Genomic DNA, 22111 nt, shown 5'->3' with positions numbered 1-22111 from the left:
ATCTTTGCTTAACTACTGTGTTTATTTCTCTTAAATCCTTTGTTATTTCTCCTTGATTTTCAAAAGCATCCCTCCTTTCTAGCTTCTAATTCTTCTGAAATTAGGCACTGTGCTTATCATTTTTGTTTTCTTTTTAATTTGATCTTCATTTTTTAAGTGTTTTTCTTTTATTTACAATTATTTCCTGAGTTCTATCACCTCTGTTTTCAAATCTTCCTTTTCTCTAACTATTATAATTCTCAATTTTAAAATAACTGATTTCTGCTCTTTTTTTTGTGGCTTCTATCATTTTTAAACATTTATTTCAACTCATTTTGAAGTATTGTTAGTTTTCCATCTATTTTGCATGTGTGCTTTTGCTGTCTGCAGAGATTTTACTCTGCCCCTTTCCTCTTTAAAAAAAAAAAAAAGAAACTTTTCTTAAGATTTGGCCACAGTTAAGTGAAATGAATTTTCCTGTGTGTTTTAGGAGAGAGGGATGGGCCTTTCCTCTCTATTTTTGCAAAGTAATCAAAAAAGGTGGCCTCAGAATTTCTCAGTTCTGTTTACCTCTGCTCTCCTCCTCATACTGACCTGGACTTTCTTTTCCATGGCCCCTACTACCTCTCTCCTACTCAACTCAGGTTTTGCTCCCACCACTTTTTCTTCAGTGAAGAGCTTTATCTTGGAAGAGAACTTTGGGTTATTCATTTCAAGAGTTTTTAGAGACCAGATTGCTCCAGCACTGATGATCTTATTGTATTTTGGTCCCTCTGCACTCCGCAAAATGTGGGCAAAGATCCTATAAAATTTCTCCCAGTTTAGCTCACTGTCTTCTGATCAGCCTGCCACACATTGCAGGGAGGACCTGGGGGTGACTGGAAAGCTGTCAGAAGCCCAGCTGCATATCCTCTACCATCTCCCACACGGAAGTGATATCACACAGGTCCTGTGGCTGCCAGTGGTTTGCCCCAACCTTTCATATTTGAGGGTTCACAGGAATATCTTCTTGCCAGTGTTTATGGGTATTTAGTTCTGCTTTCTAGTCATCCTTTTTCTCTTTCATTTTTAAAAGGAGACTCAGGAAAATACAATCTACGCAGCCATCACTTTCAGCTTTACAGGATCCTCCTTCTCGTTTTCTCTCATTCATATTTCTTCCTAATCCCTAACTTGCTATGCTCCAATATTTCCTTTTCTTCATTTGAATTTACTGTCTCAAAAGTTTAGGTTTTGAAAGTCTTCTTTCTCTCAACTCTGTGTCTGGAAATGTAGGTAAATGTGGCAGAAGACAGAGAAGAGCTGAGCTCATGACACTGTTGAAGGTGAACAGGAAGAATATAAGGTTGCTATGACATTTAAAGGAGGGGAAAGTAAATAAATGAGAGCATTTTAGACAGGATAATTCTAATTCTGCTCGTAGGACAAGATATGAGCTTTAGAAACCAACAGACCTGGTTGCAAATCATAGCTCCATCATCTTTTACTGTATATCTTAGTCCTTCTGAGCTTAATTTTTGGCATTTTCAAAAAGATAATACCTATCTTGGAGGGTTATTGTTAGACACATAGACAACATATGCACAGCACACTACCTCACATACAGCAGAAATTTATAGATGCAAGTATTATTATTAGTAGTATTCTTCCTGTTGTTATAATGATTATTATTTAGGAACTACTAAAAAGAAATATTTACTACTATGCCTATTGTAAATGATGAACTGTCTAAATGGAAATCTAAATTATGATCTTATTGATCCATAGATCAGTCCAATAACAATGTCAAATTCCAACACAGTGCAGGTTAGGAGTTGGGGGTAGCTTGGTAGAGTGTAGAAATATCTGGTTTTGAAATTAAAGTCCTGGCTCTGCAACTAACATACTGTGTTCATCTGTACAAGTAGGGCCAATTTTCCATCTAGGATATGGATAATATTAGTTACCACAGATTGTTATAATGACTAACATTAAATGCGTGTCATACAGCTATTGCTACTATTGCTATATAGTACATGATCATTAAATGTAAGTTCCCCTATCTTTCCTTGCCTGGAGCTTTTGCCAGTAATAAAAACATTCTTTAAGCTTTGTCACAAAGCTCACTCAATACCAATAAAGTTCTTTATGTTGTTTAAGAGGACTCTGGTCCACAGTGAACTTATTCCTACTTCACAGAGACCTCTAATAAGCTTGATGGTCTTCTTACCTTTAATTAATCCATATATGTTAACTAAAGACAGCAACTTTAAAAATTATTGGACAAGGCCTCTGGAAACTTTGTTTATTCTGAGACTACTCTAATGCTTCATTTCACGCCAAGTATATATACTTTTCAAACTGAGCAGGTATATAATTCAGAGGTTTAAGCATCTCATGAATTCAAGTCATGACTCCACATAAATATGAAGTTTATGTATAGCAAATGCCATATATATCTTGGAGCGTCATATATATATATACCACTTCCCAAAATTGGCCTGCTACATAAAACATTGTGTAAAATGATAAAATAAGGCATTTTGTAGCATAACAAAATAAAATTCCTCTTGTAAAACAGGTTAGCAACGTAATTAGAAGTATCGTCTTTAGAGTTAAGCAAAAATGGCTATGAATCCCAGGTCTACCTCTGTTCAGGTGTGTGATGAGCAAGTCACTTGGTGTCTCACTAAGCCTGCATTTTCTTATCTGTAACAATAGCTCAAAACAACTTAACAAGGTTCTTGGAACTTAACCAGTATGCTCTAAACCTTGGAAGTTCCTATTTGATAGCCAGAATTAAATCAAAGCTCCAAAATCCTAAACTACATTACCATCTACACCATTCTATCTAACCACCTAATAAGAGGATATACTTCGTTAAAATTATTGAATGGAGTCTGCAAAAGATTTGATTTTTGTGACAAGGAATTTTTCCCTCTAGTCACTTCCCTCCTCTTCTAAATGAGTTATATATTAACAATTGGTCTTTCCAAAATAGAGATGAAAAATGAATGCATAAGAGAGAATATACTTACTTATCTATGCCATAAACAAAGGAAACAGCAATATTCTCCAAAATGACTACAATTAGCAGAGGCAGGGTAGCAGAATAATCATCAAACATTGTAACAAAGTAATTTCCAGAACGCTGCACAAACATCAGGCCAATACAAAATGCCAGAAGACAACAGATAACTGGACAAAAGGAATAAATAACAAAATTAAGCCCTACTCAGAGTCAAGTCTTTTAAACTTCATTATAAGTTATTATATGCAAACAATAATTTTGTTTCCACTTTTGTAAGTTGTCAATGATACAAATAGGATACCTTTCCTGATACCATGGAATATAACATATTGGGAATTAGTTACCTGGATTTAGCCCCAGATTTAGTATGAATTCATTGTAAGACAGTAACTCAACTCATCTCTTCGAGTCTGTGGAAACGTGTTTACTAAACACAAATAACAAATGAGGCAAAACTGAGGATATATTAAAAGTATAAATCTCCATACCTCTCTTCTCATTATTAATAGCAAAGTGACCTTTCCAGGCAGCAAATGTTCGTGGGTCATTTCTACTTTTAAGAATGTTTTATAGTTTTGGAAGCAATACTGAATTTTGAAATTAATAATGAGATTAATGTAACTTAAAATAAGACTATGATAACATGTATTTTTCTATCTGATTGAAATATGGTTATTGTTAAAGCATAACTGAAAAAAATCTGATGAGACCTTGCCTTAGCAGCAATCTGTATCTCTGTCCTGATATTGCCCAAACAGATTAGTTGGGAATACAGCTATGACAGGGTCGGGCAACCTGATTCTCCAGGTAACTAAGAAGAACCATCTAAAAGGAGTTTCTGCAGCAGTACTGAAGAAAGATGCAGAAACTTCTAACCAGCTACCCTTAATATAAAAACTTAGAATTCTGGAATCCATATAATATTCCCATATTTGTGTTAGACTCTTTATTCTCTCTTGCACGTTGGTAGAGAAGCCCTCAAAAATAAAAGATGGCTGTGTTCTCTTTCTCAAGCAGCTTTTAGCAGAGGTGAGTAAAAGTGAAAAAAGTGGAGCAGGTAAGGGCAGTTCAGAAGGGGAGAAAAGACATCCCGGGGGTTCCATCTGATGGGGGTTCCCTAAAAATCTCAATAAGTATGGGTTAAATTAAGCCATTTCCTCCATCTCGTAAGCGCTATGCTAGTGGTATGAGTTACATCGTACATAAGTGAATATTCTATATAAACATATCATGTAGAAAAGGAATAGTAGCGTTCACTTGGAGTCTAACGCATATTGAAATATTTGAATGCTTGTCACAGCAAATTGTACTCAAAGTCTCAGGATCCAAGTAGCAGAGCTTGGATTTGAACCACAGCCTGTGTCACTCTCACTCTCTCCTAATTACATTATAGTATAAGGTAGATAGGAAGAAAGTGTATTCCAGGTGGTAAAGACACTGAGAGTTTTGCTGACGATGTGAGAGGAACAGATAATGAGTAAGTCACTTATCTAAGTCCTACTGTCCTATCAGAGGAGATGAAAACATCTGACAAAGGTGATGGGGTAACATTTAATCTAAGTATATAAAACATGACTCAAAGTAGAAGTATGATCCCAGAATACAGGTAACAGGGGGGTAGAGAGTATATTCCTCTTTACTCTGACCTAAAGGTCTTCCACTGGGAGTTACCAAATACTCACATGTGTGTTTCTCCCTCTACACTGTTGTTTTCCCCTTAATTTTGCAAACCCTCTTACCACAGGAGGGTTGGGATATGGGGCAAAGACGAGGAAAGCAGCAAAGGTGACTGTTATTTAGTCTGCATGTCAGGCAGGGTATTGATAGCCTTAAAATAAATAGAAACTGCAGAAGTAGAGACTGACTTTCAGGAAAAGATAGAGACATTTCTTATTTATGTTCAGCTGAATTAAAGATATTTAGATGTAAATATCTCACAAACTGCTGAAATTGTTTTACACACACACACTTAGCAGAACGGTGAGTGATAAAGATATATATGTATTTGAGAGTTATTTACACATAAATTATTACTAAATCTTTCAGAGCTAAAAACAGCCTTGGGGAGCTTGTGTACCACTGCCCAGCATTTAAGATCATCGATATATTTTTTCCAATTAATTATTGCATCACTTACCAACACTGTTACTGCACTCTGGTCTGGCTGGCTTCCTCGCTGCTTCCTTTGTCTCTACTTGGCTATGTAAATGAACACTATCCTCTGACCCCTGAGAAGACCCCTCCCCTCTCTAATTCAATTTCCATGGCTTTCGCTGACACTTCCCTCATATATTTAGATGACCTCTGCTGCGTCTTAATTCGTAGAACAGGTAAAGTCCCTATCATGCTATCTATCAGTATATTACATGGTACAAGTCTTATCTACCCACCTTGATTTTAACTATCAGTCCTATTCTTTTTAGAGGAGAGGCTCTCCTATATCTCTGTATCTCTGTTGTAATTTCTCTTATATCCTTGATATCCCTCAACTGCGAGGACGATGCAACACACAACCAGTATTTTAATAACTACTTGTAGATTGGACTTCTAACAACCATCAGTATTGATAAATTGTGTTATTGTCTTTCCTACCTAGATATATTAACTTCTATCAGGCTACAATTGCTCTTTTATATGAGAACTCAATTTAGGTTTATCAATTTCAGCTATGCACTTTTGGAAAATCCAATGACCTGAACTACTATTTTTATAATTATCTGAGTTGAATACAAAATTATACATGAACATTCTGTGACTTTGTTCTAGTGCCGGTAATTCATGATAATGACATTATTCCTAATAAAGAGTAATAGAATAAATGATCACTAATAATTAATAGAATCTGTATTAAATACGTCATTTGCATATTATATAAATAAATCCCTAAATAACAAATACTAGTATTATTAATAAGTAGACATTAATAATAAACACTTTTCCTATTTCCATCTCCGATCTCTCACCAAGGGTAAAACAGCCCGCCCACATCAGTTCAATGAAAAGTCAAATACATAAAAACTAACCAGTGAGAACTTCTTTCCTCACTTTGAATGTGTCCACAATGGGTGTGATGATCCCTTCAATGGTTCCAAACATGCTGCCAAGCCCTAGATTTACCAGCATGAGGAAGAACATCACTGACCAGAAGGGAGATGCAGGGAAATGTGTCATTGCTTCTGTAAAGGCAATAAAAGCTAAACCAGTCCCCTGAACAGCCTGTAAGATATACAAAACGGCCACGTTAATACAGAGCAATATGAAGTGCTGGCTATATACATCAGTTGCAAAGGGCAGGAGAACTCTGAATAATGCAGGGGAGTTACTGCAGATAAACATGCTGATACCATGTTGTCTCCTACGAAACTGTGCCTCTAAACAAACTTCAAGGTGATCGTGTTATCTCATAAAAACAGCAGATAGACCAAAATTTTAAAAGAACTTTAAGAGTAAGTTAGTAATTAAATCTTTCCTTACAGAATTCAAGATTTTTATGTTAATGATGGCTTCATCCATAATTTCCTGCACGTGAGTCTTTATGTTTAGCCTCAAGTACAGTTAGCTATCTTAAAGCAAGTGATTAACAGCCAATTTCTCCATTATTTTTTCCTTTTTGCCAATGTAAAGAGAGGGTGACAATTAATGCAAGGCTATTTATTCATGTTCACCTATGTCGTGTTTATTAAAAAGTATGACAGTGGCTAGAAAAAGGACTTAATCATGACTTATTGAACACAATTATTAAGATGGGCAAATATCATTCATGTGTCCAAACAACCATACAATATGTAAATGATAATTGTAATTCAAGTTTTGTATTAAATATTATACCAGGAAAGGTACCAGACTAATTTCATTTTCTGGGATGAAAATCACCTAATTTATATCCATATTTTAAATTATTGTGGCTTAATCAGTGAAACTACTTTTCAAAGTAAAACAGACTTTTTTGATTTAAGAAAATGTGTTCTCTGAAGTAAAGAATGTGAATTTTGAAACAGCATGATCTTACACAGGCATTTTAAAGATCATTTTCCTAAAAGAAGTCTTCTGGGTAATGCATATTTTAAGTTAATAAGAATTATTTTATCGCATAAACATAGCCTACTAACTTTATTTAGCTCATCTTCAATTTGACAGGAATTGAGATGAAGAGCAGGAAACTCTTCTTCTTTCACTTTTTGAATGATGTCGTAAACTAAATGATAATCTTCCGCAGTAACAGCTGAAAAGTTGATATGATGGGGAATAATATCTTGACTAATGTTGCCCATTTTCACAAGTTTGATGATCATTTCCAAATTTCTGAAAAGTAAAACAACATTAATGAACACATGGGTTTGGGAAGGAGATTTTTAAATATAATTATGCCATCAAAAGCTAAAGAAAATTAACAACCATACTCTGCAATGCATTTCTCATTTATGACATTTGCTTTGAAGCCCAGAACTGCAAACACCACCAATGTTGCCAGGATAGAAGTAAAAAAATTGATGAAGGACACCAGGACGGCATCAAAGTGGCAGTTGTTGTCTCTCTTGTTGTAGCTTGAAAAGGCAATGACGCCACCAAATCCCAGACCTAAGGCAAAGAACACCTGAGCTGCAGCTTCTCTCCAGACCTTGGGCTCCAGCATCATTTCAAGCTGTTTAAAATTAAACAGAATATAAGTCAGCTGCAAAAAATTATTTCAGAATAATCTACAAGGAATCGGTTCTATTGTTTAAATACATCATAATGACACTTATGCACCCAAAGATTATTTAAAACAGGGGGATAGTCTGTTCTTAAGTAGAAAGAACAAATTTTTCACTTAGGAATAATACAAGGAATATAAATAAGAAAGGCTATAGACTATCGAAACTTTAGATGGAGATGTTACTTAAATACACGGAGAAGATACTTATATGGGAATTTTTAAATATCTTTAAGACAAATCATCAAAGGAGTATTTGAGAGAGAAATGAAATATCTTCAGTTATTCTTATTTATGTCTTTGTTTTCTTTCCAAAGCAAAATAAATCAGTTAGCCATAAAAGTTAAATAATTGTTTAACAAATACCCTAAGTTTTGTGTTTTCTGGTGAAGTCTAACAGCCAAAGCAGATAATAATTATAAGCTGGGTAGAGCTGAACTATTTGTACTTTGCATATTCAGATAGGTATTATTCATTCATTGAGTAGTTTCCTGAAAGCCTTTTCTTTGAAAACAGAAGAAATTCAACCATATCATCGCTAAGACCTTTTCAGATCCAAAGTTCTAAAGTTTGGAATCTGTGCTGAACATATATTTCAAGTAACTGTGCTTCACTTCTTAAGCAATTATCACTGTATATAACCAAACCTTTTAAATGGAACTATTAATATTAGCCATACCTGGCACAGACCTCAATAAACAGTTAAGTCTGATTTCAGTAGCAGTAGTGTTTAAATTGGTATTCTATCTCTTTTCACCATTGCAATAAAATTGCCTTTATTGGGAACAATGCCAAATGTGGTTAAGAACATGAGTTACATAGACACTTTCAGGTCCTGATTCTGCCATTTAATAATCTAAAAATAGTGCAACCTAGGGCAGGTGGCCTGTCCACTCTGAGTTCAAGCTTTCTCAACTGAAAGATGAGAGTAACAAGACATGTACTACTTATCACATTGCCTGCCGCCCTCAAAGTCCTCAATAATTGCTAACATATGGACTATAGTGGCAGGCACACTGATAAGCACCTTATATGGATGACCTCATTTAATATTCACAACAATCCATGAAATTGTGGCTAATATTATGTGCATCTTAGAAAAGTTAAGTAACCTGCCTCAGGTTACACAGCACTTCTGGGGTAGAGCTGACATATGAACACAGGTAGATTTCAAAATGCGTAAGCTCTCAAACATTAGGATATGTTGTTCAATTAATTTTAGTGAATTTGTGCAATCTTATCATGAAACATAATCATGATTATATTTATAATTTATTTGCGATTAACTAAAATATGCATACTGTTTACTGACTATCGCTGCTACATTACCATTCTACGGTTGATACCCATCTAGTAAAATACACTCATTCAACTGTCTATCTCTACTTTGCCCACTAGATGGCAGACAACACCTATGTAATAAAGACATTCTGATTATTTCCAATTCAGGAACTAAATCTCCATTCACTGGGAATATTTCGTGTGCTTAGGTACTTTCTCCCTTACATAAATAATGTAAATTAAAAAGTTATTGACAACTTCTTATCGTTATTATATTAACTATCATCCTACAGTGGCCTAATACAGAATCTTATCAACAGTCCATGAAAAGTGAGCTGAAGAAATAATTAACTATATTTTAATAGTTGTCTCCAGTTCTGGTTTAAAATGTTAACAGTGCTGCAGTTTTAAATACGGGGACCATGTAAAAGCATCATATCAAAGTATTTAGAGTCTAAAGTATCTAGTTAAATTAAATATTTAGAATTATGTCACAAACAGTTGCCAACACAGAGAAAGGTGATATTCCAGGAATTCACAACAAAGCTAGTTGTTTTTAACTCAGAGAACTCTTTTTGTTTGATATTGCAAATATAAATATTTTGGTCACTAAGTATGGCCCATCTGAGGCTGATTTAAATTATAATGTAGCTGAAATTCATAAATCTGAACTAATTATTCACTGAGGAGTTCCAACAACTCTAAATGATAAACAGAACTTTTGAACTATTCAAGAAAACCAGATCACAGTGTCAACATTTTTGCTACTCGAGAATGAACACCACGTTGGAACCAGATATACAAAGAACACAGCTTCTGTGACACAGTATCAAGGCAGCTTCCAGGAGTGACAGTTCCAAGGAGGCTAAAATCTTCTGCCCACATCTCTCAGCACCATGCTTGGCTGCACAGTCATCGTTCAGACAACTTCCAATTTCTGAGCTAATTTTGAAATTGTGTTTTTATAACTCATTGTCTGCCTATGATAGAGTTAGCAAACTAATGTGAAGTGTTATGTCAGTGTATAACCGAAATATATGTACACCTCAAACTTGATTTTTCCTGTCAAATCAGTATAACAAGTCCACAAGGATTGATTAATCAAGTCAGCTCTAAGTTAAACAACGGAGTCTAAGTTCCTAGCCTTTTAGAAAACCTAATGAGAATTTTCCTAAAATGCATACGCATTTATAAAAGTTACAGAACTTCCCAAATGCACTAATATTAAGTACTATTCTAGAAAATACAAAACGGCAAAACGAAACAAAGTAAGAAACCTTGAATTTCTCTGAGACAGGATTTAGAGGGCAATAGGGTTCTTAACCTGGGTCCATGGATTTTAGGTGATCTGTCAACCTCCTGAGACACTAAGCAAATTAATATGTTCATTATTTGTTCTGGTAAGAAGATTCCATTATCAGTTTTTTTTCAAAGGGGTCCATGTCAAAAGGTTAAGAACCACTGAAATAGAGAAGGAAGAGTAAAGACTGAAAAGTTCTAAAATGTACCAGTGTAAAAATAGGAAGTTAATTTATTATAAAATAGGAATTTTTGAAGTTTAAATAGTGAAACTCACTAATGGGGCCTTCAAAATCGGAGAGAGATGGATATAATTATAGATGTCCAAAAGCTCCGGTTTTACTAGGCTGGTTAACATAACAGCTATAATTTAATAGTCTAGTGCACATAGGTTAGAACAATTATCCCTTAAATCTAACTGTGGGAAAATTTTAACAATAAACATAAGGCTTTTGTGATCATAAGCCTTAACTAGAAATACAGTACATACCTCAGGGGTAAACATGTGACGGATGCCATCAATTGAACCATTTAAAAGGAGTGCTCTGATTAGGAAGCATATAAGTACCACATACGGGAACAGAGAACTAAAATACATGATCTGCAAAGTAAGAAAGATTAAAAAAAGGTGAGACATACTAACGACTGTTTTCTTTTTCATAGTTAAGATTATGTGTTCTGTTCTATACCGTGAAAGTGACACTTTTTATAATATGATAAATAATACTTTTAATACCTTGCATAGCCATCGTATCAGAGTGGCTTAATAGCCTTGATTCAATGTGACTAGTTAAGATTCTATTTGAGATATAACAAAAAATAAGAACATTTTCCTTATTTAAACCCCTTTTAAATAGTCCATAGGTATGGTGTAATTTGAATAGTGTTGATTCCTTGCAGTTTGCAAAGCAAGCAATATTTAAGAGAAATGAATGGACACTAACTCGTTAACAAATTTCTACTTTATTGTTTTAGGTAGCAAAAAAAAAACCTCCTTTTTTTTTGTTTGTTTGTTTTTAATTAAGCAAAGTTCCATTATAATTCTATAAAGCTTCTGGAATAGAGAGTGGTCCTGTTAAGGCTCCTACAGAACTTGAATAATAGTGTAGAGATTTTTACTTTCTACTTCAGAAGTCTCATCATTAAAGTTAAGCAAATGTTTATCATAGAAAAGCAGTTGTCCTAACCAGACAAGTACTGCCTCCTTGACATCTCCATGTGGTATCCAAAACTTTCCCGATTTTCCCCCAAAGCTGTCCTCACCCATCTCCATCTCCCACCACCCATCCATTTGCTAAAGTCAAACATCCAGAAGTAGTTCTGCACTATTTGTAATATTCTAGTTTCCAAGCTACCACTCAGGTTATCTCATTCCCTGCTTAACCCTCTCCAGGGATCTCTAATGCAGTTGGAGTAAAATGCGAATTTCTCACTCTGTCCTGCAAAGCCTTAGACTAGGCTGCCTACCTGCCTGCCCCACCACTCTAACCCCAGCTGAGCTTCAGCCCCGAGGGAAACCAAGCTCTTTAGCTTCAGGGCCAGAGGAGGCTGTGCCCTCAGTCTGAGGTATTCATCTCCCTCATCTGTCCAAGACTCGCTCCTCTTTGTTATTTTACGTCTCATCTTCATTTTCTCAAGACTACCTAGAACACCCAGAATAAGGCGATGCCTTTTTCCCATCAATATACCCCCATCTGCCCTCCTCTATGCCCCATGAACCTTCAATAATATTATTTTGTTTTATCTTGACAGCATTTAACACTGTTGAATTTATCTTGTTTACTTGTTAATTTTCAATCTCCCCTACTGGAATATAAGCTCTGTGAGGAAAAGAACTTTTTCTCTCCTGTTCACTACCAAATCCCAAATACCTAACAGAGTTCCTAACACATAGTACGTATATAATACTTATCTGTGGAGGAAGGAATGGAGGAAGGGTAGGAAGAATGGAGAAAAAACCTGCCATAGTAGAGGATGGCTCAGGCAGGTTAGAGATATTGAATCCTATAGTAACTGTAGACAAACAATAGGCAAGTCAACACAATAATTTGCCCCTCTTCTACTGTTCTGTACACCTTATAATTATATTAAGCATTCTAAGAAAAAATTAATATTACAAATAAAATCTCAGCATAATTAGAAACCCACATTTTTCTAAAAGTAATTATATTTTAATTTAATTAGTTGTAAAGAAATATAATTTTTTGATCATTTCAAAATGGTATAATTTTTAAATTGCATCCATTCATCCACATTTCTTGATTTCTTTTTATCAGAATGCTTTTAGATGGAGTACTTTTTTTTCATTCTTTCTGCCTACTTTTAGCGTTCTTTAAATTTGTGGGTCTACTATATATCTATTCAAGTAGCCTTGATCTCACTTGATTACAGCTATTCATTTTATGATTCTTCACAAATCTTGGGGCTAACCAGAAGCATGGATTCACCTTTGCACAATAGCTTTTTTTTGTTTGTTTTTTTTTTAACAGAATTCAAATTTGCTGCCTTATAAATGACTTAAAGGACTTCCATTAATGCATTTATTTTAAAAGTGAAAATGAAGGCTGCACACTGAAATAATCTGGATAGTTTGATTATGATTCTTTCCAATAAATACGGTATACCCTCAGTATATTTTAAATATAATAGCAAATTAGAAGCTAAAGGAAGAAATGATTCTTCCTGTATGTGTATTTGCCCAGGCTAAACAACTCTAACACACCTGAATATGGTCCTCTTCCCCACATCCCGTAACAACTGACCAACAAGTCCAACTGACTCCACATTTCATCTGTCCCTTCGTTTTCATCCTCAGTGATGTGTCACTTTTCACTATTAGCTTCCTCCTCATTTTGCTTCTCGATTTTCCCTGCCAGCTCTCCTCTTCATCCCTGAAATTCATCACCCACCCTGCTACCAGAAAGATCTTTCTAAGGATCTGATGGTGTAATGAACTGCTAAAAATCTTCAAATATTTCACACCGTTTGTTAAGTAACAGCCAGTCATTTTACCAGTGTCCATAGATACTTTAATACCTGCAATCAACTTACATTTCCAGCCTCATTTCCCACAAGCTGCACAAATTGTACGTAAAAGTCACACGGGGTTACTCAGCAAACTTTGGGCTTTGCACATGCTGTTTTACATGCCTCCAATGTCCTCTCTCTGAAGTTTCTGGTGAACTCTTCTTGAACTGTCAAACTCTAGCCCAAAAGTTACCTGCTTTGTGAAGCCCTCCCCCAGTTCCAGGTTAATTTCAGTGACTGCCTCTGTGCTCTGTACTCTCAGGCACTTTTTATTTGTACATCTTACTGCGTTTATTCTGCTGTCATTATTTGTCTCACCCATTAAATTATGGGTTCCATGAGGATAAAGATGGTAGCCTATTAACCTTTGCACATTCTTAGATACTCAAAAATATTGTACATTAAGAGAGAATTCATAGGAAGTTTTCCTTTCTGTACACATTCCCTAAAAAAAAAAAAAAAAAAAGAAACAAACAAAAAACCCTCATCTTTATTTTACAGTATTTTAAAAATTAGGTACTAATTATATGATGAGACATTTCAAATTTCGTTTATTAATTCAACACATATTTGAGTTCTTAATACTCATCTGGCTTCAGTGATAAGACTCTGATAAGATAAGGATAGCTTCCTCCAAAAAGGAACAGGAAAATTTCATGTTGGATGTAACATGGAGCAAAGTAACAGTCAAGATTTTAAACACTTAAAAACTTAAGTAGTAATAGGTAGGGTTCACACCTGATTTTTTTTCTTCTGTGAGCAGGTAAAGGACAAATATTTAATTATTAAATTCTGAGATTTAAAGATGTGTCTTAGGTCAGCCTTTTACAGAGGTATCCATGTTGTGCTTTTAAACACAAATTCATTTTATTTAATCATATGGGTCTCATAATAATAAAATTATCAGTTGAGTAATATTATTGAAAATAGTTTAAATTCTACCTGGCTATATGTAAAATGCTACCCCAAACACTTTCTCCTTATTTTATTTTTTGCATTGCTACCTGATATTATTTTATGATTTGTTTATTGTCTGCCTCTGCCACTAGAATGGACATTCCATGAAGACAGGTATTTTGTCTGCCTTGTTCACCACTGTACCTCCTGAGCTAGATCAGTGCCTGGCACATAGTAGGTGCTCAATAAATATGTGTTCAGTGAGTAGGTGAATGACCCTTAAGTATTATTCTTAAGAACTTGGAAGTGAAACAATGAAATATGTTTCCTTGGCTGATTTTAAGACTCCCTGGGCCTTAAAAACTGACATGCCTTTCACAGCAAGTACATTCAGTAAGAGACATAAGTTTATCAATCAAAATGTTGCATGAAGATATTTTCATTCTACTCAACTATTGAAAAACAGAAACTATATGAAATCATTTAGTTGTTTTTCTCTCTTACATGTTAAAATGTTTATTTTAAACATACCTTCAGAAAGAGTCATTCTCTCTGAGGATTTCATAGCCTAGTTCTAACTCTGCCACTTATCAGTTGTTTAATTCTGGCCAATTATTTATTTTTCCTAAGCTTAACTTTGCAGTAAAATGGAGATAAGAACATGCAAATCATCTTGCTGCTAGAAAGATTAAACAAGCTAATGTATGCAGAGTACTTACTTAGCACAGTAGTAGTACTAATGGCAAAGTAGTACTAGTAGAAAATATTAGAGTTAGAAGAAAGCCTAGAGCTTCTCATTTTTATCCTTCCCCTGGGGCAGGCATCCCCTGCATAGAGGCTCTAACAAAGGGACATGCAACCATACCACCTCTGCTGGACCGCCTCCAATAGTGCTGAGCTCTGCCACTGTGCAACTGATTTCATTGTTGCCAGGCTTGATTCCTGAAAGGTCTTCCTTTCCTTGAAGGTTTACCACCATCCCGCCACTCTGCATAATTCCAAATATTTGATCATGGTCCTGTTCTCTGTGACCACACAGAATAAGACTTATTCCTCTTTTTATTCAACTATTGGAAGACTGTGATCACAAAGCTGAGATGGCTCTTTTCCATAACAAAGTAGAAAATAAAGATTTCAGTAAAATCCAGTATTACAGGTGTGGTTCAACTGGCATGTGCCTACCTGACCTAAAGGAGAATGACACCGTCATACTCCTGTCTTAATTCATATAGTTTCAAATTAGCATTGTGTGTGTGTGTGTGTGTGTGTGTGTGTGTGTGTGTGTTTTGGCTAGGCATATCACAAGTTGACTTTTCTTTCAGCTGCTAAATTCTCTAAGTTTTTTTTTTCACATACTACCCTTAAACTTCATTACCCTTAAACCATATATCTCTATACTGCATTTGTGTGATTGTTTATTTGGAAGCTTTCTTGTTTGGCAGGCTAACAGAGCTTTACATTTATTCCTAATAAATTTCTTATTATATTTAGCTCATTGTCTCAGAATGAGGAATTGTCACAATTTAGACTTTCATAACTTTGTTCATATTACTCACAGCTTTCTCCCCATCTGTGCCTACTAAATTTTTTTCTCAAAGTCTGCTGAAAAGCTACCCTCTCCCTGAAGCCTTCTCGTTGAAATAATAAACTACATGTAGTCTATAAATTGTATTAAATTTTTCCAGATAAAGTTATATTACACGACATAAGAAAAACATCCCCAATGTTGTGATAAGAAAAGGATGAATATTTCTTTAAATGATAAGACACATGCTCAGACAAAGAAGAAATAAAATGTGGTGGTAAGACTTGAGCAGCGAGATTTTTGGACTTCTCTGGCTGACCATAGTTGGTTCTCATTCTATCAAATGACATTACCTTAGGAAGCATATAAATGTGGTTAGATTTGGCTTAGGAATCTAGTCCTTTATTTATAACTTGACTGTAATGGGGCTCTGACATCGTAGAAGACACACCAAATGGAACCAATTAATTGAACTTACTTAATCACAGAATACACTAACATTCACAGAATATGGTGTTATCTACCACATTCATTTCTACAAAGGAAAAATGGTATAGAAGTTCCATCAGGAAGGTAAATGTAAAATCAGCTGTAAATAACAAGTTTAAAAAAATTGTCAAACATTTCTAATTAAATATGAAGTAACAGGAAGCAAAGATGAATTAGACAGACTTCGCCTAAAAGAGTTCACTTTTTGGTGGGAAAAAATATACCACAGTGAGAGACGTTATAGTGTTGCAATTAAATAACATGGGCTTTAGATTTAGACAGAGCTGGGTTTGATCCAGGTACTAGCATTTACTAACTATGATTCTTTGGGCAAGTTACCTGTTTTCTCAAACTTGTTTTTTTATCTGTAAAGCAGGTCTGAGAGTAGCAATTACTTCTTAGAGTTGTTTTTTTTTTTTCTTTTTTTTTTTTAGATTTAATTGAGATAAAGTATATAAAGCACTTATCACAGTGCCTAGAACAAAGTAAACATGTAATAAATTTTGCCTTCTGTTATTGTTCTTGTTCTCATCATTATCAGAATCATCTCCATCATCATCATTTATTACCACTAATACTGCTGCTGCTACTGCTACTACTATTCCCACTCTTACTAGTATATGATGCTAAGTGGCAATATGTTAGCCTGGAAAGATATATGATCAGATCTATTCTTTGGAAAGAAAAAACAGTAGAGGTGGGTTATTAAAGGGCAGAGAGAAGACGAACCAAAATTAATTCTTGCTATGGTCCAAACAAAAGAAGTAGAGAGCTTTAAAACAATGGCAATAATAATGGGAAAAAATGTAATATGAAAGCAAAATAGTGAATAACAATTACTTTCCTAATGCATCCTTTTAAAAAATTATCTGATTGACTTCCTGGGGTATCTAGAATTCACTTACTGTCTTTCTCAAGCACAGCCTTATAAAATTTTCCATTTGCCCTGGCAGGCATACCCTTTAGTCTTTTATATTACTCTGAGTTCCTTGTTGAGATATATCATAACTACCTAATGTTCATATCTTTAAGAAACACTCCACACTAGACTATTTTAAAACCTTTTATGCAACTTTTCCCTAGAGCACCTATAGTAGAGAAAAATGAATGATATAACACAAATAAAATAAACAAATTCTTTATTCTACCACTTTTCCCAATTTCCATGATTGAAACTAATCAGAGAACTAAAAACATTAAGGTCAGCTGAATACCAGCAACAAGAAAGGACTTTTAAGTATTGACAAAAAAGCTCAAAACAGATCTTGATAAAATAGGGAAAGATTATAAACGACTTTAGATTTCATTATAAAACACTTACATCTTTATTTATGTCCTTTCCTTGATTTAAATACATTTTTTAAAGCACCACTTTTTACCAATCTTTAATTAACTGCCGAGAGTAAAGTGCTACTTTCAGTTTGCCCACACAGATTTATAGTGGGTGGGGGAGATAGTTCCCAGGAATGGTGATGAGGTGATTAGCAGAAGCAGGAGGGGCTCTAACATACTAACTTTTCCAGAAGACTGAATGCCTTTGATCATAGCCAAGCACACCACAACCCAGGCAGCCAGCAAGCAGACGGTCATCTTCCAGTTTAAGCCCCCACTTTCCGAAATGGAACTGGAAATATTCAGTGCTTCTCTGTACCAATAATAGGTAGTGGCAGAACTTTTTTCGCATTCTGGCTCTACGACTGTAGAAAGAAAGGTAACACAATCATTTCAGACTATAAAGAATAATGAGGCCGTTTTCCCCCCAGTAAGCCTGTAAATTAATTCTTAACTTTTCCTAGAAAAGTACTACTATTCTACAGAAGCATTTAAGTCCACAATGAAACCTCAACTGTGCAAAATGTGAAAAAGTCAACAGACATGAATCCTCTTTGACATTTCTTATTACACATTTCTAAAATAGGAATATGTGAGATTTTTATCAAGGTGATTAAAATGTATCAGGTTTATAGCCCCTTCTGCCCCCAGAATTATCTGATTGACTTCCTGGGGGCAGAGCTGTCAAAAACGCTAGCTTCTAGCCATGTGTGACTTTTGAAATGGAGCTGGTTTGGAGTGACTGGTGCTGTAAATATAAAGTACAAAGGGGCTTTTAGAGACTTAGTGTGAGAAAAATAATGTAAATTATTACATAACTAATTTTTATATTAATTATATGTTGGAATGTTAATATTTTGGATATATTGGTTTAAAATATTTCACCTGTCCCTTTTTACTTTTTGTAAATATGGCTACTAGGACATCTTAGACTACATATGTGAGTTTCATTCTATATTTAATGGACAGCGCTAGGGAATTGTTCTTTATGTTCTAGGATATAAAAATAAATGATAAGAAAACCATAGAAAAACAACCCAAGACATAAAAACAATTCCTTCAATCTAAATTCTTTTTGTCCTCTTTTTTATTTTAATGAAAATGTAAGGCATCAATAAAGATGTACAGAATAAAATATTGTCAAAATTTACAATTGAAGGCTTATAATTGTTTACCCTAACGTCATGAGGCACAATAAAATTACTTGGACAGAGCTAGATAAATTAAATGATGCCAAACATCTATCTTTCTGAGTATGTCAAGGAAAGTTTGTTATAATAACAATTTTGAAAGATTTTTCCACATTATTTAAAAAAAAAAAATCTTGAAAGCCCTTGCCTTTACCAACTGTATGATCTTTAGATACAAAAACACTACATGGTACATATCTTACAAGTGTGTGAAGCATTTTTCACCAAAGGACACTGATCCCAAGGTAGAGGTTGCTGAAAAGACTGAGAAAAATAAAACAAACTCCAGCCAATGATGACATTGTAGTAGAGAGCCACAAAAAAGCATACCTGCAAAATAAAATAGTGTGATTACATTAAACCTCTCATGCCCCTTCCTTTGAAACAATGAGATGAAATGCATAAAACCCATTTAATACTTTAAAAAAAAACCTCCTCATTTTATTTTTATTTCAAACACATTATCTTTTCTAAAATGATGACTCTCATAGACATTAAGAACATGCATTAACAAGATTGAACTACATTTAAATTTACAGCTTGTTTTGTGTATTACTGCAAGCTCCAGTAGTGTTTTTTTAAAACATGATTAAAGAGTTGAGTAGAAGTACACACTCAAAGGTTTCATTTAAATTCAAACTATATAATTACAAACCCTGTAAAAAGTATAAGGCATATACCATACCAGGAAACTTACTACACAACTTGCAAATCCAATCCCTCCCAGTTTAGGGCTTATGTAATTCCACACACCAATGCTTCCTCGCCGAATTCTTTGACCCACAGAAAGTTCCAGGAAAAAAAGGGGGATACCTATTACCAGAAGCAGTATTAAATATGGCAAAAGATAGGCACCTACAGAGACAAGAACAAATAAAATAGATTATATTTTCAACAGTCACAGCAGAGAATACACTAATTCTGATTATCTCATGAAAGATGATATTTAAACTTCCATATAGTATAACTACAAAGGACTTTAAAGAAAATGCAGTTTCATTACTTTAAGCTTTGTGGTATTTGAAACTTGAATTTGACTGCTACAAAGAGTTTCTGATAAAAAATAATTATTAAAAAGGTAAGGATATCAATTAATAGTTTTAGTTTCATTTTATTGAAACGGTAAACCACCTTTATTTTTCGTAAAAATAATTGCTTCCTTAAAATTAATTATTTTCTCAAATAGGTTTCACAAACTCCTGGAAATCTTATTCATATGACGTTAATGAAGTCATTTATTAAATTTTATTCAAACTCATCTAAATCATGCATTTCAAATCTGATAAATCAAAATGAATGGGATGTTATGGTATTAAAACTGACTCTTCCTAACTAACAACAGGGAAGAAGAAGTGGCTGCTTAGACTGAAAGAGAAAAAAAAAAAAAGAAAAAGAACTTCTACCACAGACAAATGTCATTTTTTCCCATATATATATATATAATATAAAAAGTTCACTTCAGGAAACAAGTAATTTTTTGCTTTCCAAAATTCTGTTAAGGGGTAGGGAGGACTGACTAAACTGAAATATTTAATAGCTATTGTAAAATATATGTGCTATTTCCCTTGTAGTAAAGTTTTCATACTTAAAAAATATATATATTATTTTACAGCTAAATTTCAATTTAAGATATATGATTAGTGACTTTAAAATGTACTGAACAGTTTGACAATGTTAATATTAGACTCTGTAAATTGATAAAGTCAAATGTGAAACCTGTACTCATTTCTACATGAGAATACATATGCAGATTATTCATTAAATGACTTCTAAAATGGACTTGCTACATTCAGATTTCCTGTCTGGAGTTTTGTCCAACCAGATACTGCCAAGTAGGTCATGTAATCGATGGTACTAATTCTCTTTTTAAAGTGGAGGCCATTTATTATATTTTCTCCTTTTAAAAAAGTGTTTAATGGTATTGAATAGATTTTGGAAACTATTCAAATTGTTATGGTACCTATCCTGCTGAAGAAGTAAAGATTAATGATTTTTTTTTCAAATCATTTATCTCAGTATCTATATGTCTCTGAAATAATTACTATATACAAGAATTTCCCAGGACTTCCCTGGTGGTCCAGTGGCTAAGACTCCGCGCTCCCAGTGCAGGGGGCCCGGGTTCGATCCCTGGCCAGGGAACTAGATCCCACATGCCGCAACTAAGAGATCGAATGCCACAACTAAAGATCCCGCGTGCCGCAACTAAGACCCGGCGCAGACAAATAAATAAATAAATAAATAAATAAATGTTTTTTAAAAAAAGAAATTGAATTAAAAAAAAAAATTTCCCTTAACATGGTAGTTGGTAGAAAATCTCTACTCTCTTACAGCTGATTTTCAGTCTTTGAGACACGAGTTGATCTACAAAGGGGTATGCAATGTAAAGCATTGATGCATGAGATTATAAAACAGAATTATCAAAATTCAAATTCTAAAATGATTAATAACATTCAGGCACTAATGACCTGAACATGTTTCCTGAAGGACCGAAAGTGCATTTTAACACGTCTCAAATCCTGGGGTGTGAATTGGTTTATGTGTGTGTGAATGACTAGGAGAAAAAAGAATGAATTAAGACTGGACTCATTGGGAGCATTTCCTCAGTTATGTGTGCATGACATACTATTAGATACCTGGCCTTTTCTTCCAACTCAAATTTCTCTAACACGAGCCTCCATAACAAAAATAGTCATAGCTAAACTACAACTGAGAATTTACTATTTGCCAGGCACATTTCTATCCACGTTACATGTAGTTACTCATTTATTCCTCACAAGAATCCAATGGGGCAAGTACCATTATTTTCCTCATTGTACAGGTGTGGGAATTCAGCCAGAAGAAATAAGTTAACCTGTGAATGGTCACCTGGATAATATGGGAAAGAGCCAGGCTTTATAGTCAAACTGACTTCAAAATTTGAGCTGGTAGCTCCTACATTATAACACTTATTAAGCTTAACCATTGTGCTTTCAGTAATATCTTCAGACAAATCAACTTATATTGGTCTATTACTTTTTATTCTGTTATTCATAAAGTGCCTCAAATGATGAATAAGATTTAGGTAACCTGAGACTGTTTGACTAAACAGTCAAATACCTAGACAGCTCAATGCCATACTGCATGCTGAGTACTGCCTTTTGAACTCCAACAGCCATCTTGAAACGATAAAGCTCATTGGTGTTTTATAATGTCACTCTCTAGCATTTGTAATTAGAAGAGAGGAAACAATACTAGGAAGGGCATCTTGACTCTCTTTACATATGAAAGAAAGTAAAGAGGTGGAACCATTTTTGCTAACAACTGATTACTAACTATGAAATCCTTTAGAGCTCTCCACCAAGACAAATACTGTATTAAATGGAAAGCAACCTGAGTTTTCAGCCAAGATA

The 22111-nt window shown here is 34.4% G+C and overlaps 1 protein-coding gene across 4 annotated transcripts in view; it reads right to left on the bottom strand.

Moving 5' to 3' along the window:
• SLC6A15 (solute carrier family 6 member 15) overlaps window positions 1-22111 on the bottom strand; it is a 54028-nt gene that overhangs the window by 8176 nt on the left and 23741 nt on the right. For 3 of the 4 annotated variants that reach the window (XM_082418941.1, XM_082418940.1, XM_082418939.1), the window contains 8 exons: window positions 19408-19577; window positions 18926-19052; window positions 17716-17897; window positions 10753-10863; window positions 7390-7631; window positions 7099-7291; window positions 6013-6205; window positions 2997-3156 (listed from right to left, as the gene is read on the bottom strand). In XM_082418941.1, the coding sequence (XP_082275067.1) occupies window positions 2997-3156; window positions 6013-6205; window positions 7099-7291; window positions 7390-7631; window positions 10753-10863; window positions 17716-17897; window positions 18926-19052; window positions 19408-19577 (1378 nt within the window). The remainder of the gene's footprint in view (window positions 1-2996; window positions 3157-6012; window positions 6206-7098; window positions 7292-7389; window positions 7632-10752; window positions 10864-17715; window positions 17898-18925; window positions 19053-19407; window positions 19578-22111) is intronic. The other variant, XM_082418942.1, reaches the window with a different exon arrangement.

Source organism: Balaenoptera physalus (genome assembly GCF_965194825.1).
Source record: "Balaenoptera physalus genome assembly, chromosome: 13".
Classification (NCBI taxonomy): domain Eukaryota; kingdom Metazoa; phylum Chordata; class Mammalia; order Artiodactyla; family Balaenopteridae; genus Balaenoptera; species Balaenoptera physalus.
The sequence above is the reverse complement of the archived record's forward strand: the minus strand, read 5'-3'. Positions and strand labels throughout refer to the sequence as shown.